We start from the raw sequence: 19,748 nt of genomic DNA, 5'->3' as shown, positions 1-19,748 counted from the left end.
TTGGATGAACTAAAGCTAACTGCAGTAAAGATTTGAAGAATGATACCTATTCATCAAAAACAAACAAATAAATATGTTTGAGTAATGCTCTAGAGTTTAAAAAGTTATTTCACATCTTTTATTACCATTGCTCCTCACAACAACAGGCAATGTATATCTACCACCATTCTAAGTGCATTATCTCGTTGGATTTTTGGCTTAATTAAATGTTATGAAAAGCCACTTAACTTCATTAGTGAACAGGTTAGTATGTATGACTAATTAAAAGGTGCCCATAATATTTTATACTAACATTAAACAAGTACAAGTGTGGCTATTGTTTGGGAGCTCCAAGTTGCATGGGATCTCAAAGATATGTTTTATTATTGTTTCATGTTATTCTACCTACAGGTGACATTTATGATAAAGCTGAGACATATATATACACACATATATACACATTTATAAATGTATATATATTTATACAAATATATGTATTATACAAATATATATGTATATACATTTATACAAATATATATACATATATTTGTATTATACATTATATGTATATGTATATGTATAATACAAATATATGTGTGTATATATTTATACAAATATATACATATTTATGTATGTATTTATATATACATATTTATGTATGTATTTATATATATACATATATATACACACATATATATATGGAGGATGAAAGCACTGATCAGCTGATTGGCCTTGAAGATACCCTCACTTTCTTTAATTTTCATGATTGCCTTCCTGTTAATGTCACAGACTCTTTTTTAGCCCTCCTGAGTTGAATATTTGGGCACACGTGACAGTATACATACAACTCGTGTTTGAATAAAGGTTTGTTTGGTTGATTGCCTGGTTATCTGAGAGTGAGATCTTGGCTGTCATTTGGCTAAAGCAATAAATGTCTGGGCAGTGTCTGCTAATCAGTAGGTCAGTTCACATCAACATTCAGCAAATTCGTTGATTGATTCATTTATTCTTAAAATATGTTGAAAATTTCCTACGCACACGACCCTGTTTAATATTTGTATGATAATCTAATGACTTTAGTGTAGATATCATTCTCAATAGGATTTGATAGCATATCGGAAACTGCTGAGCATGGCAGAGTGATAAATTGTGCTTTTGTTTACATGACTAATTGTAAGGGTTTGGAAACACTCCTTTGATGTACTAAGAGCAGCTAATGAAGACAGTTAAATAAACAAACCATTATGAGGAATCTAGGAGTTCATATAGACATTCTGCTAATTTGCTTCTTGTCCCAGGCCCAAAGTTTTATGTATGTCTTCCCAAGCATAACAACTATTTTACATTTAATGGAGAGCTAGTTTGTTTTCCTTCATAACTTAATGCTCTATTCACTCACTTAGAATGTCACTGCTCAAACTGGCTTTAGAGATTAGCTACTAGCTAGCTAATGCTTTTACCAATAAGGAAACTGACGCTCCTAGAAGTGAAGTGATAAGCCTTAGATCACATTGCTAATTGGTGAAGGAGCCAGTCTAGAATCCAGGTCTCCTAATTGTTTCCGCTATACTATGATGCTTCCTTTAAAATACAGGCTAGATGCCTGTATAAAATCTCTTGAAACTAGCTCTATATTTCACCAATCAGTACACACCAACTTGAGACTAGCAAACTTTTTTGGTATGTTCCATAGTTGCTCTCACACTGTCATTTTGCCTAACAGCAGCTCATATCTACTAGGAGAAAGTACCAAGGCTTTTCCTGTGATGCGTTTCGTGGTTACTCATTGCTGTTTAGTGCCTAGACTGCATCATGTTTAATGGAAAAGTAGACTTAATTTCTGTCTCATTTTCAAGAAATGTGCTGTAAGAGCATGCCAACCCCAACCCCTTGATAATCTTGTCTAACAGCGTTGGTGGTGTAACGAATTAGTCTTGCACGAGTCTGCTGCTTCTAGAGGACTAAGCAGGGGATCAAATCCTCCCTTTGTAGTGAGGCAAGCTGCCAGAGAAGTGATTGATATTGCAGACAGACTTCAAGGAAGAAATAAGCAGATAAGTGGGGTAATAAGTAGATAATATACTACTTTCCACTTAGTGTCTTTTATCTGAGCATCTGAAGGCAGCTGTATACTTAAACATCAAGGCCCCTTGGTGTAAGGAGAAAACGGGGTCTTTCCTTTTATTCTGTGGTCCTCCATAATCAATAAATCAGTGAAAATGTTTCCAAAGAAAGATCAGCGCTAAAGATTTGGTTTTGCCCTTTCTCTGTGAAGCTAAGGCACCAGGATATGAAGCAATCGCTCTAAAAGTTATCTTGATCTTGATGCAATGTTTTGTATGCACTTTCTCCTGCAATGTTTGGATCTGAAAAAAGAAACTTCTACTGTACCAAGTAAGGCATTTACTGTCTTTTTAATCCCTTCTGATTGTGTCAGACTCATTCCCTCTGAGTAATTCTCATTCTTGCATTTATTTTACTCCTCAAAAATTTCCCTTGTAAATCTTATTTTAGGTCAAAGTCCTTAGACAGTAAATCTTTCAGACAGCTTCAGGCCATTATGGCTCCAAGAAACCATTGTGAAGTGAAGTTCTGTTTAATAAGGTTGATGGACCCTGTTAGAGATCTCTCTGAGTATGCCTTCATTAATTTTGTACACATCTTGTTAATTCACACAAAGAGAGTAAGTTGCCAAGCCAAAATTGTTTCCTTTTAGCAGACCATGACTCAAAATTCAGAAGCTGATTCCTAGGAGAGTTAAAGAACAATACTGGCTGCCACATTTTTTTTAGGTAACTTTGCTCTTTAACAGAGACTAGAATAATTTTCTAGTCATTAAATCACCAAATATAAATACCCAGTGACCTTACAAATATTGTTTAATCATCCTCTCCATCAATGGCTCTTTTTTTTCTAATTTATGTCATGTGAGAGTATTTGTTAAATCATAGAAAACTTTGAGATCACAAAGGTCATCAGATCTAACCACCCATTCTGTCTGGGCTTTAACTCTATCATAATATGCAAAGGACTGGCTTATAATTCCCTTAAGAAGTAAGAAAACACATATCCATGTATTCTGTCCTTTGAAGATCAGAAAATATCGCTGAATATGAAAAAAAACACACCAAGTTCTTGGCTTCATATTTATAGTTTGTCTAAAGAAAAAAATTGCTTTCTTCCAACAAACTGCATTTCCTTTAGGACACAAATTTTATACTTGGAAGAAGATTTTAAAAGAACTATGTGTAGCACCTTTGCAACCATCTTTCCTTGTGATCAAATACTTTTGTGAGCCGACAAGTCTCAAGTTGAGATAATTAAAGATAAAATGTGACAGGAATTGTATGTGCATCTGTGTTTGAAGGGAGCCTTGCAGTAAGTAGAACATAAAGATATATGCATCGCTGTTTTGGTAATCTCCATATAGTATTGATTATAATCTCATGTTTTTTCCACTTTATAAACATTTCATCTCATTTGACAACCCTTACAGTTACCTGTGAGATGATGTAGGTGTTGTTATCCCTATTCAATAACTGTAAAAGCAGTTTCCAATTTTCCCCAAGGCTGCCAACCTAGAAACTATCAGAACCCAGACCTTTTGACTGCAGCCAAGTATGGGAAGTGCTTTCAAATAGGGCATCAGATACAGCAAATCATCTGTTACTATGAAGTGCTATACAAAATGTTAGAACTGTTATCGAATATATTCTCAAGACTTAGGTCCGCAGTCGGCCATTGAGGTACAAATCTTTTCCTATAGAAAGGAAATTGACAGCCAGTCGCAGTGACTCACACCTGTAATCCCAGCACTTTCGGAGGCCGAGGAGGGTAGATCACAAGGTCAGGAGTTCAAGACCAGCAGCCTGGCCAACATAGTGAAACCTCGTCTCTACTAAAACTACAACAATTTAGCCAGGCATGGTGGCAGGCAGGTGCCTGTAGTCCCAGCTACTTGGGAGGCGGAGGCAGGAGAATCGCTTGAACCTAGGAGGCAGAGGTTGTGGTGAACCGATATCGTGCCACTGCACTCCAGCCTGGGCAACAAGAGTGAAACTCTGTCTCAAAAAAAAAAAAAAAAAGAAATTGAAAAAAGTCGTAGAAAAAAGTCATTTGCTGTTATTGAGTGTTATTGAGTCCACTGTGTTAAGTTTTTTACAACTTCAAACTCATTCTCCCTCAAGTCAGTCTTACTTTCTTTTCCTCACCCCAAACCCAGAGGATTCTGCCTTCTTGCTGGGTTCTAGGTTCTACCCTTTCAGTATAAGATGAAAACCACCTTCCACACAACTTCCTAGATCGTAACATGTCATGTTCTCTCTCTCCTTGTTTTGACTTAGTTTTGTCTTTCTATTTGATTGGGGTACTCTTTGGATCAAGTTTTGTAAAGTACCTTCCAATATACTTGAGCAGCTATTATACTTCTCTGAATATCATAAGCATCTTGTCCTCATTTCTTTTTAGTGATATCTAACCTTCTATCTCTCTTTAATTCACACATTTTAAAATATCTTCTTTAAGCCCCAAATATAGAAGTGAAAACTTTTCACAGAGAGAAAGAGAGGTTACCTTTTACTACTACCTTAGTATGTTTATTGGAAACCTGTAATAGTCACCAACACTTAACCGAATTTAAAGCAGAAATTGAGGCAGCCCAATGGGATGACTGAGACAAAGTTTTGGTACACTTGAAATATAAGCCTTGGGCCATAAACAAAAATATATGTAGTTCTCATGGTTAAATGTAATGAGTAATGTAATTATTTCAAATATGGGATGCAATCCTAAGAATGAGGAGAGAAGGAGAGCCACTTGACATTTACAAAATAGTTGCAAATTTGGGAGTCTGAGGCAGAAGGGCTGCTTAGCCCAGGAGTTTCAGACTAGCTTGGGCAACATAGCAAGACCCTGTATTTAACAAAATATAAAAAATAGTTGCAAAGCATTGGGACACTTATTTTCAGTCTTTGGATTTCATGTTGTCTTTCTCTAAATGAAAATGTGTGGTTATATGATTTCTAAAGTCTCTTGATGTAATATTCTTTAGTTTTATTTTTATCATTGCTTACAATTACTGCCCATATTATTACAATAAGCCTGACATTTGAAACACCATGTTTCACTCCAGAGACAGAGACAGAGCCCTTCCTCCTTTCTCTTCTTGTCTTGCTGGGGCCTAAGAAGAGAAAGGGGCACTACTGTTATGGGTGAATACATGTAGAGTCTTAGGAAATAATGAAGAAAGGATTTAGGAGTGGATGCTTAACTGATTGCTTTCTATTAAAGGCTCACAATCCTATAGAAGAGTAGCAATGAAGAAATGGATCTTTATGTTTGAATTCCTAAATTTATCCTGAAAACAAAAGCCAGCCCCTGCTAGGTTAGAGTCCTCCAAAGCTAGGGATCTGTTAGGAGCACTGGTTTTGCCTTACAGACCTAGATGTAAATGTTAGTCTCAGATGGGCAGAGAGTTGAACTCTCTAATTAGCCCTGCAGGTCAGTCTTGAAAGAAATGAGAGTGTAGCATCCAGCAATTTAAAAAGGCATCCTGTGCAATTGTTTACTGAGGGTCAGAGGGTAAATGCTGTTGTGACAGTTGGGTGGACTTGGCACACTTCTCTACACAGGATAAGAGCGAGAAGAGAGGTTGATGTTGATCTTTGGTGATAGCAATAGCAGAAGACAGTTCCCCAAATTCTAGGGTCTTTTAAATATCCTTTCAATTCACATGAAAGGCTTCCATTTGTAATCCAAGGAATTGAAATATCAAGTCATAGGAAATAAGAGGTGATCTAGCCCATAACTTTATCTTCAGGGAAGATAAGTCATAAACTTTTCTGGAAGCTTAAAGCTGAAGTATATTTCTCATGTTTACTTCAAGTATGAGAAGGATACGGATAATTCAAATCCACCACAGTCTTATTCCAACATGTCTTTCCTACTCTGTCTTCCATCTCCTGTCGTTCCAGGCTCATCCAACTCACCCTGTTATTTTTTTATTTTTATTTTATTTTATTTTGAGACAGAGTCTTGCTCTGTCACCTAGATTGCAGGGCAATGGTAGGATCTCGGCTCACTTCAATCTCTGCCTCCTGGATTCAAGCGATTTTCCTGCCTCAGCCTCCTGAGTAGCTGGGATTATAGGCACCTGCCATCATGCTCAGCTAATTTTTGTATTTTTAGTGGAGATGGAGTTTCACCATATTGGTCAGGCTGGTCTCAAACTCCTGATCTCAGGTGATTCACCCGCCTCTGTCTCCCAAAATGCTGGGATTACAGGTGTGAGCCACCATGCCTGGCCTCACCGTTATTCTGAATGCATAATTTCATGTCTCTGTCTTTTGTCCTATGCTGTTTCTTAATTAGATTCCTAAATGTCTATTTCCTCTTCCTGTTCTATTTCCTTTTTACCTTATAGATTCAACTCCTTATCTCTTCATGAAGAATTAATCACTCCTTTCTCTCTGTTCCCATAGAACTATGTCTGTAAGTTTAACTTACTTAGCATTCATTTTAGTTACTATTTCACATGCACTTCACCCGACTTTGTAAACATATTAGGTTTCTTTTTGTTTGTTTTTTTTTTTTAAGTATATGTCTCCTATACTAGATGAGGAAGTCTTTGGACAGATGCTGAGTCGTCGTCGTTGTCGTCTTTTTTTTTTTTTTTTTTCCTTTGAGTCAGAGTCTTACTCTGTCACCCAGGCTGGAGTACAGTGCCTGAATCTCAGCTCACGGCAACCTCTGCCTTCCGGGTTCAAGTGATTCTGGTGCCTCAGCCACCTGAGTAGCTGGGATTACAGGCATGCGTCATTACATCTGTCTAATTTCCATATTTCCAGTAGAAGTGGGGTTTCACCATGTTGGCCATGACTGGTCTTGAACTCCTGGCCTCAAGTGATCCACCTGCCTTGGCCTCCCAAAGTGCTGGGATTACAGGCATGAGCCGCTGTGCCCGGCCGAGTCTTATTCTTCTTTAGGTCTTATTGCAGGATAATGTACAATAAAATATTCAGTTAATGTTTGAAAGGAAATGTGCTTGTCTACATGTGTATGTGGGAGAAATAAAATGGTCTCTAACTGATGGCCTCTAACACCCCTTCTAGTATTAACATACACTGAATGGATCTATGGTTTGATGTATCAATAAAATAAAATCAACTAATTTTTAATCAGTTATTATTTACTTTCGCCTTCACTTTTTTTGTCCAGATTGCCTGTAAGAGGATGCAAAACTCAAATTTGACAATCTTTTCTATTACATGAACCAGTAAACATTTTTTATTTTTTCCATTCTAGAGTCATAATGGAATTGAAAGTAGAACTTGTCTGATGGGTGAGGATTGTACATGGGTTTTAGTTTGCTCAAGTAGTCTTCTAGTTAATGATCATGACCAAGAACTTATTATTGTTGCTAAATAGGAATTGTAAGAATGTGGATATTTTGAGGAACGAGTTAGGATAAAAGAAGCTGAATATATGTGTTAAAGAGATGCTTAGACTGAAACATCAGTTCCCTTTTTTGTCCATAATCTTATAGATCTGGTCACACCACTTACATTGTTATCAACTCGGCCCTTTAACTTTGTAGCTTAAATCCCTTACCCCATAGAGAAACTATCTGCATCACAAAACCTCATAAATCGAAGAAATACTTAAAGTAGAGAATATAAGTAAATGAGATGGGTGTAATATTACCATTTCATTCACTTAGCAACTGAGTTACAAATAATTCCTTAGCTTTATTTTTTTATTTTGCTGAAGCCAGCTTTTCCATAGCTTGTGTGTGTGTGGATGTGTGGATGTGTCTTTATGTTACTTATAATGAAGTCTGACTTTGCTATGCATTTCTTTTTGTGATTTAAATGCAACATTCATACTGAGTTCCATTTGACGAAATGATTTCATCATTATTACAAGGCTATAGTCTTTAGTTTCCCTTTACTTTTAAGCAACATATATATTAACCCTAAAGTAAATTGCAATCTTTGCTGGAAATTACCTATATTTTTAAAATGCATCACTCCTCTTGAGTCTTTTTTAATCTCTTTGTGACATTATTACAAAATTGTCTAGTTCATGATCAATGCAGATAATGTTTTCTTACAAAATCAAACCAGCAACCTCCATAGGCCAGAAGATCTGGCTTAACCACTCGGGTCACAAAGTCACACCTACTTGGTTGCACCACTTTTTAATCGACTTGTGAATCAGGCTTGGGAAAGTGGAGTTAAGTCAGTTCATTGTGTCTGTAACAGTAGGAAGCTCAGAATACCAACATGTAGGGGAAAAAGCTGCAAAGAAAATCCACGGGAGCCATTTGTGTCCACAGGACCTCTCAATTTCCCTTGCAGAGCATGCAAATAAAAAAGGTGATTTGCTCTGATACAGAATTCCTGCACAATGTTCAAGCATGTGTGCAAGACAGTAATCTCTTCTGTGACAGAGTAACCTGTGTAGCACAGGGAAGCATGAAATTTGGAGCCAGCAAACCTGAGTTCCAAGCTCCAGCCTTAAGTATAGTTTAGCGTATGAACTTGAGTATGACATTTAACCCCTCTAGAGCCTCATTTCCTTATCTGAAAATGGAGGACAGTAAGACTCTGCCAACTTCACAAACTTATTATATGGATCAAACCAGAACAAACATCTCCCAAGCAGAATGTGAGTGCTTACTCTGCCTACTTTCCAAGCTGCAGGAAATATAGAACTAAATTGGGCATTGCCCTTGCTCTCAAGCTTCTATTTCAGTGTGGGATTCATGAAAACATAACTAAAAGGCAATAAGATCAGATCAACAATAATATAGGTATCCCAAGAATTAGTAAAATGTCAATGGAGAGAGCAACTGACTGCCTAGAAAAGACAAGAAATTACAAAAAAGGCAAGAAGACAGATCCTAGCAAGCACAAGCTAAGTACATAGAAGACACTCAACCAGTGTGGAGTAAAATGGAAGTAGCAGTTATGTGGGTGTTAAAGAATGTGTTTGAGTTTGCCAGTTGGAGATAATAGAGGAACTAGGGTCTACAGAGCTGCCAAACTGTGAAATATAAGAGATGTATGCTTTGTAAGCTGCAATGCGGGATACATATCCTTAAGCTCTTATTACCCAGCCCCAAATCACTGCACCCTTCTTTGCCCACTAACAAGACTTTTTCAAAAGAAGTACTCAAGTTAGATCATCCTAGACAGAAATATAGAATACTTTAAAGCTAGAACTGATCATTACCTTCTTATCAAAATATTTTCTTGCACTCTTGAAGTTGGATTTGGTTTTTCATTTTGGAAAACAATTTCCTCCATACCTTACTTATAGGCCCCTATTTCCTAATTCTATGTACACTTAACTCTCTTCTGTACTCAGGGTCACTGGGACAAAAATGATACAAGGAAGGCACTTATTTTTATGTCTTTATTATTGTTTTGGACTAAGATCTTCTACACCCCACACTTAGAGTGAGTGGAAATTGTTGCCAGAGACAGGTGCTTTTTCTCCCATGGCCTGCTGTCACAGAAGGAAGATGACACCAGCCTGGTGACATTTGTGCCTGGGAGAGCTGCCAGTCCATGCTGCTTCCCCAGTGTTAAGAAACACTATGGTTTGTCATACCTAAATTACTTCCACCTCTCTGCTGGCGGTGGCAGTGATGTCAGTTATCCTGGATCCAGTTAAGGTTTCAGTCTTTCTGTTTTCCTGATCATGTTGACTCTCTTCTTCTTCTTAAAATGCAATTTTTCTTGTTTTGTGTTTATGTTAAGGGCTATTTTCTGCCAAACAGACATTATCAAAGCAGTTGCATAGTGAAGGACTGGCGTCCTTCAGAAATGTAGAGAAAATCTGAGACTGTCAGGCCCAGAAAGAACTTTAGAAATCCCACAGGATTTGGCCAAGTCTTTGTCGTACTTGCAAGGGGCTGAGAAACAGACAGACTAGATAGCTATGTCAAGGCCTGATAGCAAGTCACAGCATGAAACAAGTGGACCTTTAAAAAATATAGATAGCTACAGATACCACATTTACATACACCATTTCTGTATACTTAGGATTTAAGGGTAATGTAATCCTGAACAGTGTAGCAGAGAGGATTAGTGAAAACAGGGTTCTCGGAGTGGCTTATCCACCCTCGTGGTTTATGATGCAAAGGTGGTGTGCATACTGGATGGGAGATTCACAGGCGGGATTATCCACGGGTTCCTGATGTCACAAACCTGTGACTTCTCCTATTTTCTAAAACAACTGTGGCTACTAGCGGACACATATGCTGTAACTAAAGGTGCAGACCGGCAGCAGTTAAAACCAGATACGGACGCTAGAACGCTCTAAGAGCAAAATACAGTCCCCGCCCCACTTGGAGTTCATCTAGGATTCCACAGTAAATACACCTCCTTTCTATTTTGCCTAGGGATTTTTCTTTTTTTCCTGGAAAGGGTGGAGAAGATTTACGTAAGAAAGCTGAGTTGCCTCAAAATACAGCCTCCAGAAAGAATGAGGCATCTCCTGCCCAGCCTATTATTCCTGCTGAGGAGAGAGAAATTGAGGAGCTAAAAGTGAAGCCTAAAATTGCCAGGGCTGAAATCTGGATAGAAATCAACTGGTCTATAAAATTAGCTGCCTCACTGGCCCTTTAGGGCGGAAATACCACGAGGAACAGACGTCTGATGTAAAGTTGAGAGGGAAGTTGTCTTGTCTTCGTCAGTAGTAAATCAAATCTAGGTTGAATAGACAAATGCCATCTCCAAGGAGAGTAGGATCACAATTATATAGGATGCCGAATATCTAATAACACTAAATCCAATTAACAGCTTGAAAACCTGAAGCATGGGCAGGGGAAGTGTCTTGCTTCAAGTAATGTAATGAATTTACTGGCAGATGCAGAACTTAACCCAAAATTCATGACTCTTAGAACAGTGCCCTTTTGGCCGGGCGCGGTGGCTCAAACCTGTAATCCCAGCACTTTGGGAGGCCGAGACGGGCGGATCACGAGGTCAGGAGATCGAGACCATCCTTGCTAACCCGGTGAAACCCCGTCTCTACTAAAAAATACAAAAAACTAGCCGGGCGTGGTGGTGGGCGCCTGTAGTCCCAGCTACTCGGGAGGCTGAGGCAGGAGAATGGCGGGAACCCGGGAGGCGGAGCTTGCAGAGAGCTGAGATCCGGCCACGGCACTCCAGCCTGGGTGACAGAGCGAGACTCCGTCTCAAAAAAAATAAATAAATAAATTGGAAAAAAAAAAAAAAAAAAAAGAACAGTGCCCTTTCATGCATGACCCTGAATGCAAGAGGGGTTTCGTTTTTATGGTTTCAAGGTAGAATGAATTATGGAAATCTGGGCTTGTGTTATAATATATCCCAGTGTGGAATCAGAAGGAAAAGTGATGTGTTATGCAATGAACTTGAGTGAATACTTATTCATTATCCATTCAGAAAAGAGACAAACTCAAAATCAAATAGGTGAAACCCAAAGCCCAGGTTTCCTGATGTTGATTCCAAAGTTCTTTCCACTGTTCCTTGCCGGCAATTGACTGCGTCTATGACCATTTGCCATGGTGGCAGCTGTACGGAGGATGTGGCAGTAAGTAGGAGGGCCAGGGACTGAAATATAAATTTTAATCAGTCTATTCAAACATAAGACAATCCAGTGCTTTAAAAAATAAGAATTTATAGGAGATATTTAGTAGCCATCTTCAGAAATACACCTATTGATAAATACAACAATAAAAGATACTGACATTTATTTGGAATCTATCATAAACTAAATAGTGCCATAGGGCTGATTAGGGAAGTTAAATGTTATAATGTGAGGTGATATTTTGCTTTTAGAGATGAAGGTTCAAAGAAACTCAACACATCACTATTCAAACACAGTGTAGTTTGATTTAAGACCTTCTCTTTCCAAAGTAGACCAGTCAGTGGGAGTACAGGTGAGTATGTTTATTTTAATGAATAACGTATAATAGCAATAGGAGGAACTTAATTTTGTTGATGAGTTTTTACTCTATTTTTTTTAAATATTTTAAATAATAGTAGCTGCTAGTGCTGGTACTAGTGTTGTAGTGAGGTGAGCTCTGTAATGCATTGTTGGCCTAAACATAAACTGGTATCCTGTTTGGAAATTAATGTATCTATCAGGCTTTAAAATATTTTTGTCTTTTAATTGAATAATTTGCTTATGGTAGTGTACTTTAATAAATAGTGTAATAATTTTTGCTTTATGATTATAGTGGTGAAGAAAAATTGAAGCAAATTGAATTCCCAATTAGTTGGAAATAGCTAAATTAATTCAATAAATATGTAGCAGTTTAATTTTTTAATTTTAAAATTTAATTTAATTTAATATAATGCATTTAATGACCTGAGAATGTACTCATTTTAGCAGATTAATTTCAAAAAGTAGGTATATGCATCTGTGTACACAGATACATATATACATACTTAACAAAATATATCTTTAGTATTGAGTATGTGTACAGCTGGTAAAACACATACTTCTGTGTAATATGTATCTCTGGAAGAGAATAAACCAAAATGCTAATGGCGTCTACCTGTAGTTTCTAGGATAAATGACTGCAATTTATTCCATACAGTGTGTATTTTCTGTATTTTCAACAGCATATTTGTAATCTAAACAAACACATGTATTTTTTAAAATCCTAAAGAAGTCAGTTTTATATAATAAAATAGTTTTTATTTTAGTGTATATAATACTAAAAAGAAAAGCAATTTGGAAATATTTGATGAATCTATTAAAGGGTTAAACCTTTATTAATAAAGAAGATACTACTCCTTCAATGGAGCAGGGATTGGCAGTAAGGCAAAATATATTAACAGGCCATTTAAAGGAGAAATGCAGAGGGCTAATGAACATATTGAAACACATGAAATATCACTAGCAATAAAGGGAATTAATATGAAAATAAAATATTTTTTTATGTATAAAGTTGGAAAAGATAATCCTCTCAGTGCTGTGATAGCCTCACTCAAATGTAATCTGTTGCAGTCTTTTTGGAAAATAACTTGATACTATACCCATGAAGTGACTTAAGTCCATAACATTTGACCCAGTACTTTTAGTTGTAGGAATACTTAACAGGGGAAAATACTCAAAATATTATGATAACTAAAAAAATTATATTGCATATGATCTCAATCTTGTTTACATACATAAACATAGGAGGAAGACCATAGAAACTTTTAATGTAATTCTGAGAGTTGCACTTACAGTTGACTTTCATTTTTTATTTGTATTTTACTTTTTTCTTCTAAATTTCACACTATTTTTGTAATCTAAAAATTTTAAATCCATAATGCGAAACAATATGAGGAGAGATTATCTTATCTCTGTACATTTGTACATCTATTTACTTGAACTGTAAGTAAGGCACTATCTAAATCCAGGTAAGTGGTAAAATACTGTTGTTATTATAATCATAGCATTGGCTATATGGCAAATGAACTGTAGGACATAGATGACATTGAAGAAGGATAAATACAGGAGTAAGAGGGAAAAGTAAACATGAAGATGTAATTTAACCATGAAGCATAGTGTTTTCCAGTCTCAAAATACACAGATTCGGATCTCAATTCCATCATTTAATCTCTCTCTGCACTTCAGTGTCTTCATCTGTAAAATAGCAATGAACATAGTATCTAAGGAATAATTTTATGAGAATTAAATGAGTTTGTTATATGTAAAGTGCTTTGAGTACCTTAACCATAAAAAGTGCAGAGAATCTAAATTCTGTCTACCATTTTATCATTTACTTGAACATGTATACAAATAAAAAATTAAATCTAGAATACACTGTAAGATTTAAGACAGAACTCATCTCCCCTTCTATGCCTATAAGACTTACCCATTTTTCAGAACTTAGCTGGTCATCCTCAAATGGATGAGATCTTGTTTTGGAACTTAGCCTCAGACTAAAAATTGATGTGTTGAACTAATTTAGTGGCCTTTAGTAGCTTCCTCAAATGCTAATTCTTATCACCTATCTGAGGCAGGAGAGGAAGGTGAACACTTAATTCACACAGTATTAGAACTTTAAAAGTTATTCAGTGTGTTTTGTAGATCATCCTTCACAGTAATGGTAGCTGATATCAAAAAGATCTCACTGGTTTTGTTTTGCAGCTGCCTGGAAAGCCCCACCATTTCTTAGCTTTCACACATGCTCTAAAAACCCCAACGTTTCTTGACTATTACAGGTTTTTCATGCTGACAACTTTCCCTTTTCACAAGTAATTGTTGAGAGCTTGAGATACTGAGCTTGAATTGAAAGCAATATTTTTTCTCTCTTCTATTTTAATTAGATGCTATGCTTTGATTTTTACAAGATGAAAAGGCATCTCTCTGTTAAAAAGGCATCTCTGTGTGTCTGTCTCATAATAAATGCTTTGGGTAAATACTCTTCTGCTTTCTAGTTATCTCTTACAGAATTATAGAACTGTTTAATTGAGCTAATACTCACCGAGCTTTTGGAGTACTAAATGTGACATGATGAACATAAATGTATTCTGACTTCAAAAACTTCAAAATCTTGTTGAGGAGACAGTTAAGTATACAACTTTTTGCATTAAAAGGTAGAATTTTATTACTGCTTTTATTTATATTCATCTAAAATAAGAGAAGATTTAACTTTAGGGATTTAGAGAAATTTAGAGAAATTGTTTAAAGAATCTAAAAGTATTTGAATATATCAGGAAAGCAAATGAAGGCATTCCAAACTCAGGGACCGGATTGAACAGGACAAAAATAGGCAGCTGGGGTCCACATTTGCTAAGCAGAGTGGATTGTAAGGAAAGTGAAGCTGAAACGGTAGTTTGGGGCCAGATTTTAAAAGGCCTTGAATGCCATTGTAAATAATTTGTTTGGTCCTGTTGGCACTGGGACACCCTGAGGAGGGACATGATCAGAGTTGCCCTTTAGGAGAGGTGAACTGATAGTGAGGGAGTTCCAGCAGGGAGGAGAGAAAGTGGAGACATTGCTGTGTATTCCTTTTTTGCCCTCATTCAACATTCAGTTATATATATACACACACACACACACATATACACATATACACACACATATATACATATACCTATATGTATACCTATAGGTAACATACATATACCTATATGTATGTATAGGTATATGTATATATGTATAAGCATATGTGTATATGTATATATGTATATGCATATATGTATATATGTGTGTGTATATATGTATATGCATATGTATCTATGTATATGTATACACACATGTGTATATATACATATATACATAGATACATATGTGTGTATATATACATATATGTGTGTGTGTGTGTGTATATATATATATATTTTTTGAGATGGAGTCTCGCCCTGTTGCCCAGGCTGGAGTGCAGTGGTGCGATCTCAGTTCATTGCAACCTCCGCCTCCTGAGTTCACGCCATTCTCCTGCCTCTGCCTCCCAAGTAGCTGGGACTACAGGCGCCCACCACCATGCCTGGCTAATTTTTTCTATTTTTTTTAGTAAAGACAGGATCTCACCGTGTTAGCCAGGATGGTCTCAATCTCCTGACTTTGTCATCCGCCTGCCTCGGCCTCCCAAAGTGCTGGGATTACAGATGTGAGCCAACGCGCCCGGCCGCATTCAGGTGGATATCTTATTAAAATGTAGAAGGATTATCAGCCCCTGTACCTGCTAGTTCTGTATTCATGGAATCAAACAACCATGGATTGTAAATCAGGAAAAAAATAAAAATACAACACACAAACCAAAAATATACAGTATAACTATTTAACTTTTTCACATAGAGATGTCAAATGGAGTCATTGACATTGGTATTTTATGAAAATGGCATTTCAAATCTGAGAAAAAATATTCAATAGATAATAAAGATCAGTTTTCAATGGGCGAGAGTAGATTTTCCTTTGTTTTTCATACAGACATATATTCTGGAAAGTTAAAAGATTTGCATGTGAAAACATTCAAAACTCATAATACTGTAATATGGTTGCAAAATTTTACATTGGGCTTGGAAGGGCCTTTCAAACTATGTCTGAAACACAGTAAGTCATCAAAGAAAAAATGGTAAAGTTGACTATGGAAAAATTAGAATTTTCCTACACCAAAAAGCAAACTGTAATCCTGTATGCAAGTTTGAAAGACCAGACATACCTAAACACACACACACAGACACATACACGCATGCACAAATACACACACAAACACAGGAAAATATAGCACTTATAATAAAAAGTTGGATGTTAGAAAAGGATATTCATCAAAATGTTAGCATTTTGTTACTTCTGGAAAGCATATGCTTCGATGTGACATCTTGGACTTCTGTTCCCAAAGCTGTGGGTTCACAGCACTGGCATTTTTACCCAGGGGGCGGTGCTGACCCCTAATTCTGAGACCGTGGAGCTTTAAGAAGTCTGAGGAAATGCCTGAGAAAAGGCAAGAGCTCTAACTAGAGTTGTTCTAACTACTGAGGACTTGGGGCATTCACTTAAAACCCTTGAATTTGTTTATTTATCTGAAAAACGTAGATAATAATACTAGCTTACACCACTAGGTGGTTAGGAAAATTAATGCATGTTACTAAACCTTTGAGATCCACGTATAAGCATTTTTGTTTATGGAGTGCAGAGAATTGTTACTTCTCTGTAACCTGCTTAAATCAATGCATGATATTTACATCAGCTCTTCACACTAATTCTGAAATCAAACATCAGATATACTTTTATTAGCTCTTTTATGGAAATGTTTGTGCTGAGTTCAAATCTACATGAACCATTAGCTAATTTTTCATTGTGAGGATACCTTGAAGCAAAAAATACGACTTTCCACCAATATATTGTTCCTTTTTCTTTATGTCATTTAAGTATCTTAAGTAGCTGTGCAACTTGACTACTTCATTTGTACAATATGGAGATGAGCAAATTGAGGGACAAATAAATATCCAAGTAAAATAAGATGAATATCCTCTAAATCACTTCCCTGATTCTGGACAAAAACAGGCTCTTATCTTTGTAATGGTCTTTAGAAATCATTTAGCTCTGCCCCTCATTTCACAAATGAGGAATCTGAATCCAGAGTGGTTAAGTAACTTGCCCCAAGGGCACAGAGCTCCTATCGCCTAACTCCCAGTCCAGTGTTCTTTTCTTCCAAAATACTCAAAGCTCTCAAGTAGCCACAGTGGACATATTGTCTTAGATTTTGTCCAGAATCTTTGTAAATATGTTAGAGACCGTATCTGAATTCATGCTGATAGCTGAGGTGGCACGTGGAAAGAATCTGACTTTTCCATCCATCAGATCTTGCTGGGAATCTTTTGACTTCGTGAAAGATGAAGTTGTTTACATTTTTAGTGGATATCAATACTTGAGACCTTGAGCCTTAGATTTGGGTATTCAAATGGCTACGTGATCCCATTAGTGTAAAAAACAATTCAGTAATGACTTTTGTAGGCAGTTGTGCTAACAGCATTTCCTCTAGATCATTGATTCCCAAGCATGACTCATACAGAACCGCCTAGCAAGCTGTATAAAATCCAGTTGTTGGGGCTGTAGCCCTGCAGAGCCTGATTCAGGAGATCTGGGGCCATGTCCAGAAATCTGTTTTTAAAAAGCACCCTGGATGATTTTCAGGATCATCCAAGTTTTTGGGCCACAGGAATCATGCACACCTTTAAGGGAGCAACCATCTGCTTTCTACTATTGACTCTTAAGCTGTCAGTAGGTGTAAAATTTAAATACATTGTACAAATAATTATACTGTATTTTGTAAGCAGGTTTTTTTGTTGTTTTTTTTTGTTTTTTTTTTTTTTTGCCTCATAGGCAGTGCTCATTTGGTTAATTATAGGTAGAAAGAGAGATCATTCTTCCCAATGTGTGTGTGAAGAAATGAATGTTTTGTCTGATATAAATTTGTAGTGTTACAGAGTACTGTCATATTCTTGCATACTCAAGATCAAATTATATTATGGGAGTTTTTTGGTTTCTGTTTATAAAAGAAGGATGCACTATTACCAGAAACCTATGGGTCTTATATATCAGCCAATGGCCATATCATCCTTCAAGTGCATAAATGTTATGGATGCAAAAGTAGAAGTAAAGGGGAGGCAAATCGGAAGTCGTGAACGTATTTGCAAACTTTGTTTCTGAAATGTATGTTCTAATCTCTTCTGGCTTCCAATTCTCTTCTAAATTTTGTGTCTTCTAAATTTTATAAGAAATCGCAATATTCACTTATAGTTGTCTTTGCCACTTACAACTTTTCAAGCAAAATAGAGGAAACTGGGTTCCTGAGTGGGGGCTGTAGGATGATGTGGAGAAATCAGTCTAACTGAATTACAAATATTCAGCAGTAAAGAGAGTATTTTAATGAATCACATGATAACCATCAGGGTGCATCTCATCTCCACCACATCTTCGAACCAAGGCCAGATTCTGCATGAATGTTGGCATGTATTTAGGTAAATGTATTTTTAAGACAAAAGAGAATTGCTATCTTATGCTTTAATACTTATTCTACTCATCATTTACATAGATAAATCATGTACAGTAATCATTTTTATTACCTATTCACAAGCAAAGATATTAGTAGAAACTGGGTACAATAAAATAGAGAAAAGAAATATTCAAATATATAAGGGTTTTGTAAAAAAAAAAAAAAAAAAGAAAAAGAAAAGAAAAAAAAAAGGACATATTTATCAGGATTCCTAATTCCTGTACATAATATGGATGTTTGCTTGTTTTTATAAGTTAACGGGGACTGGTAGTTTAAATTGTTATTGAAACATGCTCAAAAAAATCAGATAGCTTATTTTGTCATTGCTTGATATGAAACCACTGGCATTTTTCTGGGGAAAATAAGTTAAATACTCTTTAGCTACCAGGCAGTGGGTTTTGATTTTTTTACATTGATTAAATGTAACAGTGGATTTGAGTTCTCTCTCCTAATTTCTAACTTGGTGTATTCATTCTTGAAACCTCAAATCTAGATTTAAAAAAAGAAGCCTCCTAAAAGTTTTCCTGAAGTTTACTTTTCAGTTGCAAAGAGTAAAATAACTTTCTGAAATGCCTTCTGTAAATCGTGGTGTGGTGGTGCGGTTTGTTTGGGGAGATTTGTTTTGTTTTTAAAAGAGAGTGCACTTTCTTATGAAAGAGACAGGGAAAGTTTTACCTGTCTGTCTCCTGGGTTTTTTTTTTTTTCTTTCTTTCTTTTTCTTTTAAAGATTGGTGATAAGGAATTCTAACTACTTAATGAGATGGGAGAGGCCTCACTCCATTGGAGTGGAGGAGTCCAGGTGGAAGTTGATGGATTGGACAGGTAAAGAGAAGAGTCCCGCCTCCTCATGCCTATAGTTGGGTATATATTAGGAAACCTTAAATTATGTACAGAGAGAGAAAGAGAGAGAGGGACTTGAGTTCTGTTATCTTCTTAGTAGATTCATATCGTAAGGGTCTCAGAGGGGGTGGGGGGGTTGGCAAAATCCTGGAGCCAGAAGAGAGGACAGCAGCATTGATCAATCTTACAGCTAACATGTTGTACCTGGAAAACAATGCCCAGACTCAATTTAGTGAGGTAAGGATTTTAGATTTTAGCACTCCATTTAGAGATGCTTTTTAATTTTTATTATTTTTTAAAAGACTTACATATTTGTGGTTCTCGGTCACCCAAAGTAATGTTTTGCAAATTGTATGTAGGAATCTCCTTTTCTTGGTTAATGTTTTCTGTGGTGGCTGTAAGATTTTTATTATTATTATTATTAAGTAGGAGATGGAGCAGT

At 36.4% G+C, this 19,748-nt stretch overlaps 1 protein-coding gene across 11 annotated transcripts in view; it reads left to right on the top strand.

Annotated features, from left to right (window-relative positions):
• The window catches only part of TP63 (tumor protein p63), a 265,967-nt gene that overhangs the window by 139,418 nt on the left and 106,801 nt on the right, over window positions 1–19,748 (top strand). For 3 of the 11 annotated variants that reach the window (XM_005545420.4, XM_045387177.3, XM_005545422.5), the window contains exon 1: window positions 19,358–19,543. The exons of the other annotated variants lie outside the window; for them this stretch is intronic. In XM_005545420.4, the coding sequence (XP_005545477.3) occupies window positions 19,502–19,543 (42 nt within the window). In that variant the 5' untranslated portion in view covers window positions 19,358–19,501. Of the gene's footprint in view, window positions 1–19,357; window positions 19,544–19,748 lie in introns of those variants that run through there. 11 annotated transcript variants of the gene reach the window in all.

Source organism: Macaca fascicularis, chromosome 2 (genome assembly GCF_037993035.2).
Source record: "Macaca fascicularis isolate 582-1 chromosome 2, T2T-MFA8v1.1".
NCBI lineage: Eukaryota > Metazoa > Chordata > Mammalia > Primates > Cercopithecidae > Macaca > Macaca fascicularis.
Note: the sequence above shows the minus strand (reverse complement) of the source record. Positions and strands in the feature narration are given on the sequence as shown.